Source organism: Acanthaster planci, linkage group LG03 (assembly GCF_054643075.1).
Source record: "Acanthaster planci isolate LZ-2023a linkage group LG03, COTS_SCS, whole genome shotgun sequence".
Lineage (NCBI taxonomy): Eukaryota > Metazoa > Echinodermata > Asteroidea > Valvatida > Acanthasteridae > Acanthaster > Acanthaster planci.
Genome location: NC_141779.1, coordinates 22,076,173 through 22,097,612, shown reverse-complemented (window position 1 = coordinate 22,097,612; position 21,440 = coordinate 22,076,173). Strand labels below are relative to the sequence as shown.

The 21,440-nt window shown below is 41.1% G+C and overlaps 1 protein-coding gene and 1 long non-coding RNA gene across 8 annotated transcripts in view; one reads left to right on the top strand and one right to left on the bottom strand.

Annotated features, from left to right (window-relative positions):
* Positions 1-21,440, bottom strand: part of LOC147799728 (excitatory amino acid transporter-like) — a 97,678-nt gene that overhangs the window by 11,167 nt on the left and 65,071 nt on the right. For 5 of the 7 annotated variants that reach the window (XM_087134114.1, XM_087134111.1, XM_087134112.1 and 2 more), the window contains 4 exons: positions 3,868-4,302; positions 3,148-3,355; positions 2,024-2,066; positions 640-886 (listed from right to left, as the gene is read on the bottom strand). In XM_087134114.1, the coding sequence (XP_086990240.1) occupies positions 640-886; positions 2,024-2,066; positions 3,148-3,355; positions 3,868-4,132 (763 nt within the window). In that variant the 5' untranslated portion in view covers positions 4,133-4,302. Of the gene's footprint in view, positions 1-639; positions 887-2,023; positions 2,067-3,147; positions 3,356-3,867; positions 4,303-12,415; positions 12,513-13,093; positions 13,272-21,440 lie in introns of those variants that run through there. The other 2 variants (XM_087134115.1, XM_087134116.1) reach the window with 2 other exon arrangements.
* LOC147799729 (uncharacterized) lies at positions 9,683-19,799 on the top strand. The gene is made up of 2 exons (XR_015424654.1): positions 9,683-9,976; positions 19,711-19,799. It is a non-coding gene; the product is annotated as an uncharacterized LOC147799729 (long non-coding RNA).

The window sequence follows — 21,440 nt, the reverse complement described above, 5'->3', positions numbered from 1 at the left end:
AATATCCACAACACAATCACCAGAGGGTTTGAGGGCCCACAGAAGCATGGAGTCTATGATAATATACTTATGTTTGCCTTGAGGCACCCCTGAAAATACCCATTTCTTGTGTTCTATGTCAACTTTTATACATGTACGTAAAAACACCGCTATGGTAATCCAGGATTTTCTACATTTTGCAAGAAATTGTTTGAAAAATCCTGAAATCAGGAAAATCCCAGTTAAAAAAAATCCTGAAATCAGGAAAAATCCTGGCAAATCACACCCCTGCTTTAAAAGTGGACAGGCTACCTGCAACAAATCACAAATGCTGTGTAATACCTACCTGTCTGAATGACTGGCAGGACATGTCTAATTTGCTGGATTACGGTTGTTTTTTTTTCAAAGCAAAAAAATCTCCTCAATCTCTGAAATAGCTTTGAATTTTCACCCATAACTGACTAAGTAACATACCAGCCATGCATTTGAACATGCATCAGGAAAGTGCCGGTAATTACGTTGAGGGAGTGTGCACAACTTAATGGACTATTCCTGAATCTATACCCACTAGCTGTGTCCATGAGAAACTTTCTGACAAGCGAGAGCACAAGAAGAACAATTTGCAGTAAGCTTACAGGAACAACTGTGCCTTCCACTTACCTAACACATTCATGCCATCTTTGTAACCAATCGTGCGCACCTTCTTCATACCCAAGCTGACCATCTCGTACTTGGGGCCCGTCATCGGGTTGCCAGTGAACATCATGTCCGACATGTTCATGGGATTCATGCTGACCATTTCCTCTGTGGTCATGGTTGCGTTGGCGATCATGGTTGCGTTGCTGTCCATGGTTGTGTTGATTAAAACTTTCTTGAACTGTTCCTTTTCCTCATATATTGTTGTTGACTGTGCACATAACACACATGACCAGGAAGAACTTTATTAAACTCATACATGTGAACTCAACTCTGGCGTTTTGCTCTTTTCAATTTTAGAGCGAAAAATGTCAAAACAAGCAAAACTTATAATGAGCTCGACGTGAAGGCAGAACCTCTAAGATATTGTGCACACATGCAGCAGAAATGTTAAGTGAATCAAGTGGAGTGCTGTCTACATGTGTAACTTTTAATAATTACAAAATCAAGAAAAGAATTACCAAAAATTAACAATTAAAAGAATTGTTCTGAAAGTCAATATTGTAGTTGAGCCCATTACAAATCCTCACAAGTCCATTGTACATCAATCACAAAGCGTCCAGTCCCAAGACATGTCAAAAGTTATTCAAAAGATTAAGCATCTCTAACATTCATTCTGGCTGTGTTTGACAGGAATTGTGAACTGACTTTGAGACCATCCAGTCGACTACCAGTCAATTGCCCTTGGAAACCTATGCCAAATAAATGCCCACATCCTGGGTACCAGGCAAAAGACCGTGACAGACTAATGGCTGTAGATCAACTTGGCTACGTGCGACCAATCTTGTGGCAGAGTCTGCCACAAGACTGGTTCAAACCTGGGATGTACATGTCAGGAAAAGAGGGCTCTCCAGCTCACAAATGCTGTCATTATCTAAATTCTGGGTTTTTTTCTTGGATACCACTCAGGTGCCTTGAAACTGACAAAGTTTCAGACACAGATTTTTTACCTAGTGCAGAAAGTCCCTCAAAGCAAGTTGGTGCCCCTCCTCCAAAATTCAACAGAGTCCCCCATAACCCCCCCCCCCGGGAAAAGCTAATGTAGTTACAATACTACATTTGAGGCTCAGTCAGGCAGGATATGACTGCATCATTGATTTCTTTCATTAAGGAATCTGACTAATCTTGTTTTTCCCCCTCGTGTTATATTCAATGTCTCGAAATTTTTCATCTTAAAAAAAGCTGGTTTCATTCTCGAAAGTATTATTCATCTAAATTGACATTACTAGTTCAGCTTATTCAGATAATTCAGCTTATTATTGAGTGAAGTTTTAAAAAGTTCTCAGTATGCCTACAGATGCTGCAAATGTAAACCTAAACATCTGGTCCATTACAGGTTGCTACTGACTTGTTCGAAGCATGCTTGCACCAGGTTAACAGGCATCATGTTTCTGAGGGAGCAAAGAAAGAACACAGAACAGACTACGATAAGCTTTCTCCAAGCAATTTTCTTGTCATTGGAGGAAAGGATGAGATTTTGCAGTAAAAAATTACCACAAACACTCCATGAACAATATTAAATGTCAGAAATGGTTCAATTGTAATATTTTGCAATAATTATTTGAATCAGAACTGTAGTTAAGTTTTTGCGATTATTCGGAGCTCTCTTGTAAACCCAAATATAGAATGGTATGGAACGACTCAACCCTGCATTGACTGAGAATTTTGAATGAGTAGGACACACAGTCAGACAGGGGCATGCGAAAAACATGCAAAAACCTAGCCAATTTCAGCGTAACTTTGCTCCAATTACTGAAATACTCAGGCCGTACTGTTTGAGTTCCTGGCCAATGAATTTTTCACCCCAGTGTTCTTAATTGACTCGGAAAAGATCTCAGCTGCAGCTCTGATCAACACTGACTACTGTAGGACTGCACATGCATGTACGCTCGCTTCCAGTGTGCCAGGTCAAATCTTGTGTGATACTGTTACCCACGTGCACGGTGTATGTCATAATTTCCTCAATCATTAGGATTTCCTTCACAATTCATTTTATGCTATTCTACTGCGACTTAACAATGACATTTTCTTTTGTTGTCTTCTCTTGTGGTGGCAGAAGCCACAACACAGAGGTAAAAGCAGAATTTTCGAAACTGCAGTGGGGTTTAATTGTCCCCTCTCCGACTTCGGCTCCACGGAGACTCAATGTGTTCCTAGTTACATGTGGGTTAATTTGGTGGTGAACATTACTTTACCCACTTGAAGACGGCATTATTTTTGGCCTCAAAATGTCAATTTTGACCAACACGAGATGTAGCGGCGCTCTTTGGATATAAATCCAAGTGCCACCAAAAGGGGTGAGGGGAGATGAATTAACATGTTTAAACATCAGCCAGAGGTTGAGTCAGGGACTGTGAGGCTGTTTACCCCTCAACCGTGCCGCTGTTGAAGGGTTGTCAATGTCAAGAATAACAAAACCTTCCAAATTTCCTGAATCCAGCAAGAGGAGGCGGGCAGGCTTTTGCCACTGACCTTAGTAGATCCAGAATAGCGTCCATGGTGGTCACTTCTTTCTCCTCTCCAAACTCACCCAGCGAGGCCTTGGTCTCTGCCTTGCCCGGGTGTATGCTCAGCACCAGGATGATGCCGATGATGACCGCGATGCATGTTGTCACCGAGTAGTAGACCAGAGCTCGCAGGCCTAACTTCCCACTCTCTTTGGTGTCCAGGCCAGTTAAGCCTACCAAAAGGAAAGACAAGCAAACAGAAAAGAAAACTTGGTGTTGAAGCAGAAATTTGGCATGATGCTGTCAACAGTGCACCTGACAGAAAGGGTATTCCTGATTTTTTCTTCGATAAGCAACCTCAGAGTGATAAAGTAACAACAAACTAAGTCAAGCGCGTTTAAAAAGTTACATTATTCCAAAGTATTACTATTGAGCAAAAATAATAACCTAATACCTAATAACCTAAGCACTGAGCCTTAACACTCAAGGGTTCATTGCAATTAAATGCAGAATCTTGATGAATTGAGCATGGTTGGGCTACAGAAATTAGTCTTAACATCAGGATGAATTGGAGACAATAGAGGAGCAAGGCCAAGGCACAAATTCTCCATCTTCCAAGATCCATCGCTTTGTGGCGAGGAAGAATGAGAGAGGTGGGAAAGATGAAGGAGATAGCAGAAAGTGGGAAAAATGGAAAGGGGGTAGAAAAGTATTGGAACCAATCTCTCTCTAAAAAAAATCTTACCCGAGATGAGACTAGCCACGATCAGTGGGAGAATCAGCATCTTGAGGAGTCTCATCAAGATGTCTCCCGGGAAACCGATGAGGAGGATCGCATCCTCCGAGGGCTCAGCCAGGCGCAGGAGCAGGCCCAGAACAATGCCTAGGATGACGGCCACCAGCGTGAAGAGGAGCAGTAGGTTTTGACGCACCCAGCTCAGCACCTTCTGCAACCGCCGGTTCTCATAAGGCTGCAGCGTGTATTCGTTTCGTCCTGATTCCACCTCCATTTTGATGCGGGGATCACAATGTGTCAGTTTTTTTTTTACTTTGCTGTTTTTTGGAGGGTTGTTTCTCCTTTGCTTTGTTCTGTGTTTGTGTGTCCGAGTCTTTCACTCACTGAGGCTTACTCGCAAACATCGACAGCAACCCTGAGCCCCAAGAGATTACAACTTGATATCTAAACATGAAATGAAGGAAAAAATTTACTCATTATTTGTATGGAATTTTGCTGACACATGCAAACTGGAATAGTTCTCTGCTCTTCTCAAAACATCTGCCAACATGGACTGCTCACCAAGGTTCTTCGTTGCAACAAGTAAACGCTTCATGTACTTCAACCTATGCTACTCCTGAACCTATGGTCTGAAGTCACTTTTCATCACAACTTTTAATGAGCTATTCTGCAATGCTATGAAAACCACTACCACAGAAAAGGGGAGCAAAAAAAACCTTTTCAAAAGCCGGTGAAAGAGTTGGTTGTCATGCACTTTCTGAACATCTTTCACAAAACACAATGCGGCTTTGGATGCAGTCAAGCACTTAGCACATTATACCGCGGCACTCAGATATACATGTAATGCTGGCTGTACATGCAATTTATATGAACAGACACTTTGGGAACATTTCTCACACAATACTACCGGTATATGTTAACAGATACAATTGAGCAGGTGCTTGGTTTATACAGTTGATTGTTAACCACTTGTCACTGGATGACATGTAAATCCACATAAGTTTCATTATTCGTTCCACGGCGGACGTGTACACTCGTTTAAAAATTCCTTTTTCATTTCCACGGTTGACAAATTAACCATTGTGCTTGGTTGGATCAAAGCGGGGAAGACAATCCTACATGCGGACACTGCTACTACGTGGGACCCCCCCAACCCACAATAATCTGGATATGCCTTTCTTGAGTAACGATGCCCTTCTTGAGTAATTAGACACAAAAGAACTAAGGGGATTTACGTGGTCCTCTGCTTAGGTAAACTGATTTGCTAGGGAGTGAAACCACGCATCTAATGAAACAAATGGCAAAGAACACACACGGCCACATGTGACACCTATACACGATGAACCTTTTGTTTGTGAGCTGGTTGACATCTAGACATGTGCTGCAATTCTTACCAGAGCAGTTAAAAAAAAACGGCTTGAACAAAAGAACTCAGGGTTTTCTGTTCTAGGAACAGATGATATTGAACTTGCTTGGAGTGTATTTAACAATATTTTTCTGAACATACTTAACTTCCCATAAAGGAAACAAAGTTTAAACAAACAGAACCTTGGATGGATGATGAGATATTGACAAGTATTTGTGCCAGAAATAGGCTATTTTCAGAATTTAGAAAATCTCGAGATGCCGATAGGTTCTCAGAGTTTAAAAGGGCAAGAATCTCTAACTATGCACGGTACATCAGTATTTGATAAGTACAAAATCACTGAGGCTTTCAATAGCTTTTTTACAACAGTGGCAACTAAAGTCGTCTCAAAAATTCAAACTGGAAGTGGCCACTTTTGCCTTTCATTTGTTACTCAGTTTTATGCCAATAAGGGTATAGTTCCTGATGCATTTAGCTTGAGTCTGTCAGTGAGGAATATAAACTTAAATGACTGCAAAGTTTTAATTGTTTAAAATCGACAGGTTTGGACCACATTCCAGCAAAATTCTTGAGAGATGCAGCTGATGCCATTGCCTCTCCTTTGACGCATATTGTTAATTCGTCTCTGCATTTAGGTAAATTTCCAAACGACTTGAAGCATGCCAGAGTGGTTCCTGTTCATAAAAAGAAAAGCACAGACGAACCAGGAAATTACCGCCCGGTTTCGGTACTTAGTGTTGTGTCCAAGGTACTGGAGAAGGTTGTGCACGATCAGTTATTTCCATACCTTCAGAGTAATCAACTGATATTTCAGTATCAGTCAGGTTTTCGGAAATCTTTTTCGACCGAGTCGCGCCTAGTGACCATGTGAGAATCGAGTTGGACAAAGGTAACTATTCTGGCATGCTGCTTTTGGACTTGGAAAAAGCATTTGATACTGTCAACCATAATATTTTGCTGGGGAAACTAACAGCTGCTGGTTTAACAGCTCCGCTGTCTCGTGGTTCTCCTCACACTTGTCGGACAGAAAGCATTCTCAGGTACTGAATCTAGCCTACAAGCTGTCTCCTGTGGTGTGCCGCAGGGAGCTGTTCATGGACCCCTGTTGTTTTTAATTTATGTTAACGACCTGGAGACAGCTGTAAACTGTAGATTATTAATGTACGCTGATGATGCTGCTCTCATTGTATCAGGGAACAATATAAGTGTAATTGAACAAAGGTTGACTAAAGAATTAAAATCTAATAGTGACTGGATGGCAGATAACAAATTATCATTGAATCTTGGTAAAAGCAAAAGTATCTTGTTTGGTCAAAAGCGTCGATTGAAAACTTGCAGTGACTTGAATATTTTGTGTAACGGGTAGTGCAATCAAATCCAAATCTACTCTTAAGTATTTAGGTGCTGAACTCGACCAGACACTAAGTGGTGAAACAATGGCTGCCAAGGTGACAAGCAAGGTCAATGGAAGACTAACATTTTTGTACCGCAACACCACATATTTTGATCGTTCTACTAGGAAAAGTTTGGCCTCAGTACTGGCTCAGTGTCATTATGATTACTGTTCATCATTCTGGTATGATAGTTTGACTAAACACACAAAAACTAAATTACAGACATCCCAAAACAAGCTGGTAAGATTTGTCCTTAACCTGAAGACTAGGACTCACTTAACAGCGGATGTTCCAAGCAGATTGGCTGGCTCCCAGTACAGAGCAGAATTGATCAACTGAAGTTATGTTACATGTTTAGTAGTAAAACATAGTACTCAGCCCTTTCGCTTGTAAGAGGACATGACATTATTATTATCTGAAGCCATAAAATACAATCGAGAAGACAATGTACCATACAGTGCTGTGGCACTATGAATGCATGGTTTCATTGTTCTCTGCACGAGTAACAATGGAATAAACCTAGCCAGAAGTAGTAATTTGTAGCGCTAGGTCCTTTAGGCTCAGAGTGTTACATAGTATTTTGTAGTACTGAGTACTCTAAGCCAAGCAACGCCCGGTACTGTTAAGGTTAATCTAAGTAAATACGCCCACTTAGAAACATTTTTCTCCAAGACCAGCTGAAAGTGCATTGTGGTTACGCTTTGCAAGAGTTGCGCAAATGTGCAATTCAATGTGGATAGGAAGCACTTCTACTCAATGAGTGTTCTGTAAACCCCTTGACACACTTAACCACAGATCCCTTGATTGGTCCTGAAAATCTTCCAAGTTACTATGCCCTGAAATGACCCAACTCAGTTGTATACCTTGGTTCCAAGGTTCGATAGAGTTCAAAGGGAAGAGGAACGAGATTCACATCAATATTACAGGTGTTCCTCTGAATACAATTGACATGTAGGTGTACATATACCTCCCAGTTAGGAGGCCAGGGTAACACCGAAGGTTGCAAAGCCCGGGGTTCTGTCTGGGCCAGAGAAATCCATTCATCAGTCCACAATCAAACTGAACCGCACAGCACGTCAGTCCAAATGGCAATGCACTTCTCTTGTATACGCCTGCCCGGACTCACTCTATATCACACATGTACTAATCAGATAAACTCTGGGACAAGTAAATTTATCACTAACTTCAACACTGTATGTGAATATGTGCATTTACGTGTACACAAGGAATTCTGGCGGCTTGACTTCTGTACACATGCCGATAGGATGGCAATATACATGTACATGTGTATATGTGAATGCAACCAATGTAAACAGTATACAATAACACATTGTTGACATCTAGGAAGACTTAACACAAGAATGAAAGAATAACACAGTTGGTGGGCTGGAAAAGGCAAAGGCAGGCAACTTTGAACAGGCTGAAGACACCCCAACCCCTCCCTGTCCCACTGACATCTTTTGATAATTATAAATTCCCTGCAGTCCATGCACAGCTGTAGGGTCATACATTCATACAGGTGTCATGTGCCTGAACTCTCCAAAAAAACTGTCCAGACCCCTGACACTGGAAAGAAAGCACTCTGTTTCTGTCCCCCCTGAATAACTAAGCTCTCATGCTATCAATGCAAAGTACACAGCAGGGCAACATCTTAGGCATGAAGCATGTTGGGAAATTCCTACATGTATGGTACATGTACATCACCTACTTGAACATCAGCAAGCGGCAGATACTGCAATCAAGCACACCATCCCGTAACCAATTACAAACTATTAGAGCGTGTACCACAACATACTGGTAGCCTTACCTCGTTGGCACATACACAAACACAAAGGGGTCATGAATGTGTTCGACCCCAGAAGGAGCAGATGCGCGCACACGTGGGAAGCCTTTTCATCTGCTGGCTGCTGTGTTCACTCAATCAGGACTTATCTGATTACTGGGGTTTTCCTCCACAAACAGCCTAGGCAGGGACATTCCTGAGTTTATTTATTTGGACAACTGTCCCACATACCCTTGGGATCCCCAACACTAAGGAAATACCTGTAGCAGTCCTCCACGAACATCTCAGTCAGCACCTCCGAGTTCAATTACTTACAAGAACACAGAGCCCTCTGACATTTGGAGAAGACTACATATAATAACCTCCGAAATACTATATCAGGAAATATGGAAGCATCTTTATGGAACTGTTCTGGTTTTAAATAAAAGCTATCCAAAAATGGTTGTAATGTCTATTTTCTTTGGGAGTGATAATACAAGTCAAACTACATGTACCATACTAGGACTTACCCAAGTAGTCCTTTCCAATGAATGGCATAAGTGGGGCAGTTTCATAGTTCACATTATTCTTTTCCTCTTTTTAACATCTTTGAAATTAGTCTTTTTGTCTCACTTTGTATTCTGTTATTGGTAGATTTGCTTTTAAAAAGATTCACATACCAAATGAAAATCCTCTAAAATTGAGAAACTTGAAAGACTTTGTTACAAATTTGGATGGGTGCACATCACCTTACTGTTCAACAGGTCATTTTGAGAACAACTTCAACTTTAAAGCTTTAAAATGTTTTGTGTTTGAATGCATTGTTTACATGTAACAGGCATACATGGTATTTAAGCTTTAATTCAAATGAATTTTAATGAATTTTTGCTAAATATGTAACTTCATAAATATATTTATATCGCATAGCACAAACTGGAACCACAGGAAAAGTCAAATATTTTGCTTTTTTTGAAAAAGTTGAAGTCAATCACCGTTATCATCCCTCCATTTATTAAGGACATTTGTCACACTCCACAAAAGTTCCCACGTGTATTGTCTGTTCTCATGGTGCTGTCCAGAGAGATATCAGCATTGCCCTGGTGAGCTGAAGCAGTGATATCGCAAACCGAAAGCAAATTGTTTTGAAGTTGTGCCCTAACAAAAATGATCGATGTACACGTATCTTTCTTATCAGCCATTTGCCGAGAGGTATTAAAGGTGGAATTCGTGCAATAAACAGGTCAGTTATCACGATCAGGAGTGAAGTCATGACAATAGAGAAATCAAATGATGGTAGCGAAGGTCCATTTGCTGTACAGATCAAAGGTATGCAAAACTTGATAAAATCTAATTAGCGAGAACATGTTTCAACAATAACCTGAGAGAAGTACAGGGAAGAACACTTGAACATGCATGGCCTTTTTCTTATGCTTCTTGCGACCCCATCAACCCTACCATGCCACCCCACACCATTTGTCCGCTTTCACCACTGGTGAAAGCTCGCACTTTACCAGAAATGTTCAGCTCATCAACAGTGCAACAGACAGGAGTAGAACAGCAAGTCTGCCCCCAGCCATTCGGGCTCTTCAGCTTCAGGTCAGTGTTTATCTCAGATTTTCTTGGCATGAAACAACCGAAAATAATTCTAACCCCCCTCCCCCATGGGATGCCAGTCCAGCACAGGTTGCTCCCCCTAACGCTGCTACCCACTTGTACTCCTAGGTGCACAGAAGTAAGTGGAAGGGGTGAAGTGACTTGGTCAGGGGCCACAACTTACATACATGTATGGCCAGCAGCTAGATTCGAAACGTTGACCCTCTGGCCATATGCTCTGACCAAGTACCATGGTATGCATAGCCTCCAAGAGCCCACAGTACAGAGCACACACATTCTATCCTCAAAGTATGATGTGGAACCAGTTCTAAATTGTTCTGCTAACTGTTTCTCCTTCCTGCCCACATCAACTTTGCTCTTGAACAAACATCCTCTCAGCAACTTGTAGCTACAGGATGGGATGGGTGTGGTAACAGTGTGCCAACTAAACACACCTAGCGCAGACCCACAAACAAAAAGGTCCAAATAATGCAGGTTGTGTGAACCTCGTGTGGACTAAGCCAGGTCCACGCAAGGTTTATACATGGACATGTATGCCCTTTCTGGAAAACAGTTTCAGAGACATTTGAGGGTTAGGACTGTAAGTCTTTTGCAAAATGCGAACAGCTGGTCAAGGAAATGATTAACAAAGCGCAGCTTTAGGGAGTGTTCACAGTACAAGAAAAATGAGTACTTTCAAGGAGTTTTCTGAACTACACAAAAACAAAGTAATGTCCACACTGGGTACATGTAGGTAAGGTAAATATCGGTACAGACTGTAGGCCAATAGCCTTTATGTCTCACATGCATTGCAGCACTACCACAGACCTCCTCTATATCATTCAATATTCATCCAACCATGAAAAACTACAAAAAATCCCAACAACTTGTGAAACTCTTATGCACAATGGTACATTTGTAACAGACAATAGATCTCCTCAAAAGTTCACACAATGCACTGTTGTGGAAGGGGGCTTCATTACTCCACAGCGAATGATCCTTTGTGTATTGAAAGCAAATCGTTTATAATAACACATGCCTCAATGATCTTGCTAAACTTGAATGCAGGAGACAAGGGAAACTGGCTTGTACAGTTCCCTCCCATCACAGTCCAATGAGAAGAAAAATATAATGCACTCTGTACAAATTTAAGTTTCATAAACATCCAGCAGTTCTGCTACTCCTGGGAGTGGTGATTAAAAGTTTTCACAGGGTATTTTTGGTAATTCAGGAAGAACACTGAAGATATAAATTTTGTGCCTGTGGATATAAAAAGAAGGGGGGGGGGCTAAAATATCCAACCACACAATGTCACAGCCCTAGCCTAGTTCAAGACAGTTTTGCACAAATCTGAAATAACGCACGGAGATGCAGCTTTCCAAACATTTCATTATGAAAATGCTGTGCATGTATCCATTCCAGTATTTGATGAGAGAAAAACAGACAATGTGTTCCGATATTTGATTAGCTCAGCTCCTGAAGTTTACCTGCCTGATTATGGAAGAGTTGACCAACCCACGGCAGTTTACTCAAATGCACTTGTAATTCACATCCAATTTGAATTCATATGGGTGTTATTTGATTTGAAACTTTTTATCTCTCTTTTTGCCTGGTTGCAGCGTGCAATAAATCCATGATCTCTACAATGAATCCCTGCTTCCTAAACAAGGAGCCAATGACAAAAGCACACGCGTGACCCTGTGGTACCCACTGCTCCAATTCACATTCAGCCAAAACTAACTCTCGCATCCAACAACATTGTGTGCCCCACACAGTAAACAAAAATGCTAAATGAAACAAACATTTCCCAGTGTTTGGAAGCAGCTACCCACTGTCCCTTTGGCACATAAATGCTTCTGCTCTGTTGGAAAGATCTAAACCGATACAGTTGGGCACTGTTAGCAATGATGTCACTCCAATGTAAATGCATATTTCAATCGGCTTGATCTACACTACCACATGCCTGCCAATGCACTGCAGCAAGACCTGTGGTCCTCTGTATCAACACATCTCCAAACAAATATTGCCATTGAAACTTTCAAAAAGTTCGTCCAGAGAGAAGCGACAACAAGAAATTCCATTTCCTTCTCCTTAACTAACCTGCGACATACATTCTTTTAAATATTTTGAAGATTTCCCGTGAGCAAGGAGGTACAGGGGCATTGTTTTTTTCACATGGGACTTAATGCCCTTTCAAAGGTACAAACAAAGAATGTGCCACTTGTTTACACATGTCACTCTTGACAACATCGGTCAAAATTACTTAAACAGATTTAAATATAATGAAAAATTACGATCACGACAAATGCCCCGTTGAACTGAAGAAGGTTCCACACGCATTTAAATTTTAACCTGCTCATGTACAATACTAAAGGGAATGTGACAGAGCAAACACCTCTGAGTTGCTGAAATGGATGTCAAACCTGAATCCTACCTGCCTACCTGCAAAAGTTGCCAGTCTGTCAGTCAATGGCTTCATCAACTAACGTATAGACTGATCAGCATGAGCCACGCACCACCAGAGAAAATGGGTGAGAGGTGCTTGGATTTTGCATCAGAGGCTGAAGATGCACTGACCGAAAATAAACTGCACGCCCACACTATGGGTACATTATCACCTATTTGTAAACTACCAGAGTGTTTTTTTTTTCTGTTTTTTTTTTCCTTTTGTGTCCTTACTAACCATGATAAAAATTTTATCCTTTGATCTCAAACCCAAATCATTCATTATAGTGAGACACAATCAATCTTTTCATGCACCCAAATTGCTACAGTTGGCTAACTTCAAACTAATGGCATGGTCCAACTTCCCTGTGCAATTGCCACAGACTGGAATGATTTTGTAGGAAACAATCTTCCTGTTACACTACTATTTTACAAATACTAGGAATTCAGCATTGCAGAAATGCATAATTTGCAAGCACAAGTGACTTAATGGGCCAAGCCAGGCCAAGTTTTGTTTCTCACTGTGACAGAAAGCTACCAGGCAGTGGACAGCAACAGTCCCACAAATATAAAATGCTAAGTACAAGTTTGAAACAATTTAATAAATCACAACTCTAAAAAAATTCTACTTTTGTGGGGAAAAAAATCAGCATTTCTGAGATATCTTCTACTCACCTTTGATACAGTATTAGCAAACGGTTCTAAAAACCAAACGTACCAAAAATGTGTACAGCTACGGTGCAATTCTAAATTGCTAGCAATGACAACTTGGCACTCATGATATGTTGAGCACACGCAGACAAGTGGATTTTGTTCATGTAGAACTCCTACAATAATTGGTTCCGGCACTGAATGCTTCCATGTGAGTGGCTTGTATACGTTTGTAAAAGTAGAGAGGTGAAGCAGACGCATATACATGTATATAGCAGGTCTGGTGTGATTCTTATCGGTGTTTTGACCTCACGTCACCTTAAACTCCTCCAGTACCCATGAGAAAAGCAAATATAGACCCATCAACTGCAGCAAATGTACATGGACCAATTGTTTGCACAACGGCCAATTTATAACTCATCTGTTCGCACTGAAACACGGCCAACCACGTGAATGCAGCGCCGATGCTTGGAACGCTCGAAACGAAACAAACTTGGGGGGGGGTGAAAACATTGTCCAACCAGGGAAGAAAACTTGGGATTTGGAGCAAAAAGGGCACATGCATCGTGATATGTGGCATTCTTGCTGGAGGAGGAAGCAACTGAGTGTAAAAAGGCACCATGTAACAATGCTCAGCCCATTCTGTATCTGCATTTGATAGTGTCTGGAGGAAACCCAAGGAGGGTATGGGCAATTAACAACATGTACATGTCAACCACTTTGGAAACGAATAAATACTTACACCAAAAGTATTTGGTTGATTTGGGGGAGAAACTCTCACATGTGGTTGGGGTTGGATTTCATTTCTCACCCCAAATATCTTACCTGTCCCTCACCAATCTTGTCTGAAACCTTGGCATGAACGTGCGCACGCTGGACATTTCATGCATCTAGGTTTCCTACATGTATTTGCACAAAATGACTGTCCACTGCTATAGAACGATTCACATCATCGGCGAGATGTCGCTACTTTCTGCAAGCCATGTAAATGATGCAAATTACGGCAAGACTTTGCTTAGTTTGCACCGATCTGCATGCAACAGCCAGCCGATGCAGCCTACCGCGGTATTTCAAATGGTTTCGAAAGCAAAAGAAAACTTCTCTCCATCCACCAAAGAAAAATCCAAACAATTAAATCAGTTACTTAACCGGAGGGCTGGATTAGGCCCCACATTGTTGCACTTCAGGCTGGTCTCCTTTCATGACGCCCCACATACCTACATGGGCGTACATATACATGTACAACTGCAAAGATATCTTGTACATATGAACAACCCATGGGGAAAATTGTTCAGTGCTGCTTTGATTGTGTTACCTAGTCTCTATGCTTGTTTGCTCAGTTTCTAACAACTATTATTCCCAACACTTCCAAAAATAACCAGTGTCCTTCAAACAGCAAGGCCTGACTAGCATGTGTACATGTACATGTACGTCAAATTTGCTTTGCTGCATATTTCATTGCCTAGTCTTTAAACAGCATATTACTTTCAAGAGCAAAATTGTTACTGCCTCAGTGAGCACATAATACAGCTAAAACATCCCTTTCCTCCATGTGTTCTAACCTCAAACAGGGGAATTACAGTTGAAAACTTACTTAACAGAAAAAAAGTGAACAAAAGCAAAGTGTTGATAACAAAAGGCCTACCACTTCTGTCTGTATTCTGCAATTCAGCACCATACAATTCCGACTATTTTAGAAACACGTCCAGAAACCCCATTTGGGAAAACTCACTCGACCAGGATTTGCATAGGACTAGCCCCAAACGCCAGAGGCAAGCAAATGTAAAAAAATACACACACTCCCAACAGGGGTCTGTCTGCATCAATAAAGCCCACCACAGGAACCCACCCACCACCCAAATTGCATTTCCCATCGGAACCGGCCAATGTATGGCGCATGTAGGGGGGGAGGAGGGGGAAGTAGAAGAGGAAGAAGAAAAAAAAGACGGATTTTAGACATTCCTCTCACCCCATGATAAATCTCTTCCTTTTCTGAGTACCTCTTCCCAGGGACCAGCACCTTTTTTTTATATTCTATGTAACTATTATTTTCTTATCCCATGCTGGATTTAGACATAAAAGTGCAGGTTACTCCCGGAAATAATCCAATAAGCTTGAGCAACTTGAGGTATTAGGCCATTGTGTCATTTCCCCGATGTCCTATTTTTATTTCCAAAATATGTGGTCCTGGACCTCTAAAGATGTATGCATTGTGCATTCCTTGATCATTTCCTGATTGGCGGGATAAAAAGAAGGAAATTGGATTGTGACTGGCCAATGAGATGCAGCTTTCCAAACTTTCTGCCACAGTTTACAGATCTATCAACAAATACGTGGCTTCCAAAGGTGACAACATTCTCTAATTCAAAAATACATAAACGCTACGGTGGACACATTTACCTCTGGGAGTACGTGTATGGTATTTCATACTGAGGAATTTGAGAAAACAGGAGTTGATAGCCTAATTACTGATACATAGTCCAGATGAAATTCACTTCTGCAGACAAACAGACTGCTTTTTGTTGGGAGGAGGGTTTAAGGCACTGTAGGGCATGTTTTCTCAACTCTGTTTAAATTAGGCTCCAAACATTATTAATAACTAAGCTACATGTACCGGTAGTGTGCAATTTAAATGCGACATTGAGACTCTGATTTAAGCCTTCTCTACATGTAGGTACCCCCCAAAGATTCCAAATAACTCATATACACGTAACTACCACAAATAGAATCTCTCAGTGCCCACATTTTTCATGGGTTAATCTTTTTATGTCAATTTGGAGGCTTGATTCCACCTGTTGTTTTAACATTTTCCAAGGGTGATATTGATGATGTGGTAACAGGGCATGGTGTATGAAGCACTCAGTGCACACCCATCACTGGGCAATGATGTTGTTGTGGAACGCACTTCTCTACCTGGCTCTAGAATTACAAGAATAACAAGCTCACAGTTTGTGCCCCACCGTGTGCACCAGCAGGAACAAATGCATTTACACCAAAAATAGTGATTCCTGCAGACACTTTAGCAACCCTGGATACATCTTACTCCTACACTACCAAAAAAGTGTGTAGTCTAGACACTGTGAATACAGGCACTGTAATTCTTACAACATGTAAAAGAATACAAATTCTATTATCAGAACTTGTCTTAAGCTGGGCTTCTACAACTTTAGGGAGAGGACCCCAATGAAGTAAGTTTCGGAAACTGTCCAGACGATTCAAAAATTTTCATAAAGTTTCAGAACCTGTTCCAAAGTCTCAGAGGATCTGTCAATCATAACAAAGAAGGAATGACATGTATTTGTTGAGCAACACATTTTATGAACGAGGGGCGTACATCCTTTCATTAGGGAAACACTATTCAAATTTTGTTTGAAGTTAATGGGCCAATATACTGTAACTTTGTTTATGTTGTTCCTGTGACTGTATGTGTCCAATTTAACCTGGGGCCAATTTCATAGAGCTGCTTAAGCACAAAATTTGCTTAAGCGGGAAAAAAATTTGCTTAATAAACAAAGGTCACAAGCTCAGACTCTGATTGTCATGCTAACCAAAAAACAAGCTAAATACAATCCCAAACCAAATCCCAAATCCCAAAACAATATACATCACATGGAATTTTGGTTGGTTACCTGATTTATCGAGTAAGATTTTTCGAGCATAAAGCAAATTTTGTGCTTAAGCAGCTCTATGAAATTGGCCCCAGCTGACTTTTAGTTTTGCTGTGCCATTTTAAGGGCCATCTGGTGCCTTTTTCCAATGCTAATACAAATTTGGATATTAAAGAGAATGTTTCACTTTATGACAGCAGACCAGTGAGGAAATTCTCATAAACATTTTTATAATTGGGGTTAATAACTTAAAAACGAAAATGCTGTTCTTCTGTAATGACATCATAGCAAAAGCGTTGTCACTTGTCAGGAAAAGCATGGAAAATTTTACTTGTAAATGAGAAAAGAAACAAAAAAAGAGACATTTCTCACTTAATAAGACTGGAGAGATGCACAAAACACGTTCCTAAGTGCTTTTCACATTATGGCTGTAAAGCTAGGTTAGATCTTTCTCATAATTTCATACCAGTCACTAGAAAGTGCCCATTAAAATTCAGAAAAGTAGGTTAGGGGGGAGGAGCAACTGCTCCGCTTGCTGGAGGCCGGCCCTGCACAACAATCAACCAAAACTTGCTGACTTGTTGCTTCAGACCCAAAAAAGGTGACAGACATCAAGGTTACAACGGGTCAGGAGGGCAGTGTGGAAATTACTGCTGCCGTGGGACCGGGAACAACCCACCTGCCACTTTGTCTCCAAAAAATATCTACATGTACATGTACATGTATGTTGGTGCCTGTTTACGCTTAGAAATTTACTCTGGCGACAATACTGCTTTGGGCTTAGTCATGTTTGTACCAAAGAGACCTACTTGTTCAAACACTGGCGTGGGCACAAAGGGAAAGGAAAGGGGGGAAATGATATTAACTCTTTGAGGAAATCTTGCAAGGGGGTGAGGGCATGTTGATGTTGGAGAAAATGAGTTAAAGTCACTGTCAAAGAATCCTTCAGTGCTTTTGAAATTTACAGCTTAATTTTGGAGAATACATGGTGTAAGTTCTTAGTCACAGAATGTTACCATTGTCAATCAGCAGTTTAACATGGGGAGAAAGACTGACAAGTTGTAACATGCGTTTTACCACAAAGAACCCTTTTGAAACTTGGGTGTCCAACATAACTCAAATGAACACAAACTGGTTCACAACGTTACATGTAAATCATGACAAATTTCAAAAACTGGTGTCCTCCTTCTACATTAAATCAAGTTAAATAACCCTTTAAGAATTTACCCTTGTTCATTTTGCACTAAACACCTGCAATTTAATTTAGTCTTACAAAACAAAGAAAAAGAAAACTGCACAACTAATTTCCAATTAGTCCCTAAAAATTGACACATTTGACATCAGTATTCTACAGTCTCTTACACATCACAAAAACTCTTTAATACACCTCACAAAAATGGAAACATCAAAAAGTCATCCACAAAACTTGACACGAGCAGTCTGTTCAAACCTTGCCAGCCCTGTTCTTTGTGCACAACCTCTCCATTAACGTCCCTGAAATTCCTACACACATTGATTTTTGTGGACCCAATGTGAAGAAACCCCCCCCAAAAAAAAGAATGAAAAAAAAAAAACCCTTGCAACATCAATACCTCCAGATACAGAACTGTGCACCCCTGCGACTTTTTCAGTCTGATCTCCATAACTCGGCTTCTTATGAGTCTACAGTTGCCCCTGGGGGAATGCTGAGGTTGCTATAATGCAACCCAATGAGGGATATTGAATCAGTAAACGTTGCCGTGATTACAGTGAATTATACTCCCATTAACGCTGCCACAGCGACAGAAATCAATTTTCCGGCCCCTGCCCTGTCTGTCTCTCCTTCAGCTCTTTCGCTAGGCCCCTCGCTCTTTTCCCTTGCCGCTCCTCGCACAGACAATGTATCTTGTTGGATTTTTTTTTTTCGTCGATAGTTTGCCCTGGTCACTTGACGTTGCCATTCTTCAATTCAAACACTAATCCCGCCAGTGGCCCGCTAAAAGGTATTCTATCTTCGCTTTAGGATGCTTTGATTTTAGCCCACACGGATAAAAATACTTGTTTGTTATGAGAGCAAAATTGCACAAACTGTCTTGTGGGTAACAGAGTTCTATGCGACCGAACATAACGTATAAATACTTGAGAGTGCGAACTATTATGGCAATGCCCTTCTTAAAACCACGCTTGTCAAAGATGTCAACCCACCAATCCCGTTTCTTGCACATTTAGAAAAAAACACGGGTCCATCACTTTGCATCACTATCCACTCCAAGCGGGTACAAGGGAAGGAGTTTTTTTCATGGAAACCACGGTCTTTTGGTGGGAACTCACTGCATGTAAATGCATGCAAAGATTTATGCACCACTGGTGCACGGCACTCTGAGCTTGCACAACCAATTTAATGCTGGAATTACAGATATCAGATGAATAAAAGGCGATGGAATGCATGATCTTCACCGGCGCATGCACAGCGTCGTTGAAAAACTTCCCATAAGCCTGTCTGTCCTTTGCTGGCAAGGGTGTACTTCAACTCCAGGTGCATACACTGAATGAAAATGAGCACACAGGGAACCAGACCATCTCATGTCAAAACTTGAATAAAAAGGAAAACAAAAGAACCCCCCCAAAAAAATCCCACCACTATGTTTTTCCAGAAAAAAGTGAAACAAAGACTAGTTCAAACTACACGTACCTATGATATTTGATTTTTCCCTTCATGCTCCATAATTTCCTTTGAAGATGACTCAAGGCAAAAATCATTGTTCACAACCTCCTTGAATTACTGTGCTTTTGCAATTCCACCACAAAATGCTGACAACAAATTTTCTAGGAAAAAACCATTATGCACAGATAATTTCCACTCTATTTTCATTTGCAGAACATCCTAGCTGAGTGCAGCTTTATTCCAAAACAGAGAAAAAAGGCAAATAAAAACAGAACTTTGCATTCGCTTGGCCGTAATGGAATAGGTACGAGTACCTAAATAAACGACATGGGTACTGCAAATACATGTAATTGCTATCGATCTAACAACTCCTGGCTCTATACCACCAGGCCAGCGGAGGCTCATCACCTTCTCAGGAAGCAGCCAAAGTGACCAGCACAAAGCCTTCCCAGATGCTTGGGCTTCCGCTTGAGGTATGCCGATCACAGTCAAATGAGGTATTACAAATAGGCAGAAAAAGAGCCAAGAGATCAAGCACAAATTGAAAGCGATATCATGTAGGGTAAGTCCCCTTGACATCTGGTGATAAAGGAAAAATGTAAATCTGACCGAGGCCATCACAGGATGTCCTTGGAGGAAGTTTGACACATCTCCTAAATTGTAAACGATAAAGACAAAAAGATGAACTGTCAAGCAACCTTCTTTGATTAACCTTCAGGGAAATCTGTCATTTTTAGAACTCAAATGGGATACAGCTGGTATTACCAACACTCCACTAACACCACATACTGTACATATAATTCCAGCGGCTGAATGACAGAATGAACGGAATGGGGGGAGGGGATAGGAGCCACGCCCTCCTCAGGGTATGATTAGCCATTACCCATGATTGCTCCTTGCAGTATCAACTATACTTTGTGCCACAATAAGTGAAGTTCACATTGCCTGTACGTACATTTAGGGGAATTTTTTTTTTCTCTGGCCTGATAAACCGCAGATTAAACACATTCCCCCTGGCTTTCAGGGAAGCTGGTTGGGGAGCACAGACAGGGTACATTTTGATGTCGGTTTTTCCCATTTTTTGATGTGTGAGCATGGCTTAGACAGGAACTGACTGCAGATGGCAAAGTAGTGCAGTTCACCGACTACCGGGAAACCCTCAAAGTAATTGTATTTCTTGATTTGTAGGGGGCATGTAGAAATTTTAAAACTGTCATGTTGAGTGTGGTGACACTGCTGTTGCAATATAACATAAGCTGCTACACATGTGCATGTTTTCTGTGCAAACGATGTACAATGTACAACATATGTGGAAATGCAGTAACTGCTTTGATTACTTCAGGCTGTGGGGGTTATTTCTTCCTCGGGTGCAGAATTTTCTTCTTCAAGAGTGTTGGACATCAACAATAAATCAAAGCTCATCTTGTAAACTGGATCCCCTTTCTCCGCCTCCGGTTTTCAAGTGGTGCTCATTCCATCACTCGGTGGGACTAAGCCTCCTCAAACAAATGTGCCCTTCAACTGCAAGAACAGCCCATCCAGAGTGTCTCATTGCGGGTATTTCTCACTGAACCCCTTCTAAAAAATGAGATCCACTGATGGGGGGGGGGAGATTTTGTTCTGTTTGTTGTTTCTGGTTGCTGGTTGTTAACTAGTCTACAGAAAGCTGGGAAGGACGTTATTTAAATATGAAATCTATTACAAACCACACAGAAATTAGTTCAAGCATAATGATTTTTAGCTCAAAAGTTAAAAGCTGACATTCAATACAAATTTTAAGCACGCCTGGTGAGCCAGAATGTAACCAACACACAAATACTATCCGATGGGCTGAAATTGAATTATCCATTAGGACACAATACGCATCAGTGATCTTTGCGGATGAATGGAAGGATGTCATTACGAAATAATAGGCGAAAGCAGCTACACTCAATAGATACTCAACAAAAACAACTCAAGGCCAGAAGGAGGCCACCCTGCCCATTACCATGCCATACGAGAGGTCAATCCACGCAAACTGTGAGTGCATATGCGGGCTGGCAGTAATACAAGTGGCTTTACGAATTATATGACTAGTCAGAGGGGGTTTGAAGGAAATAATCCATGAAGTTTTTTGACA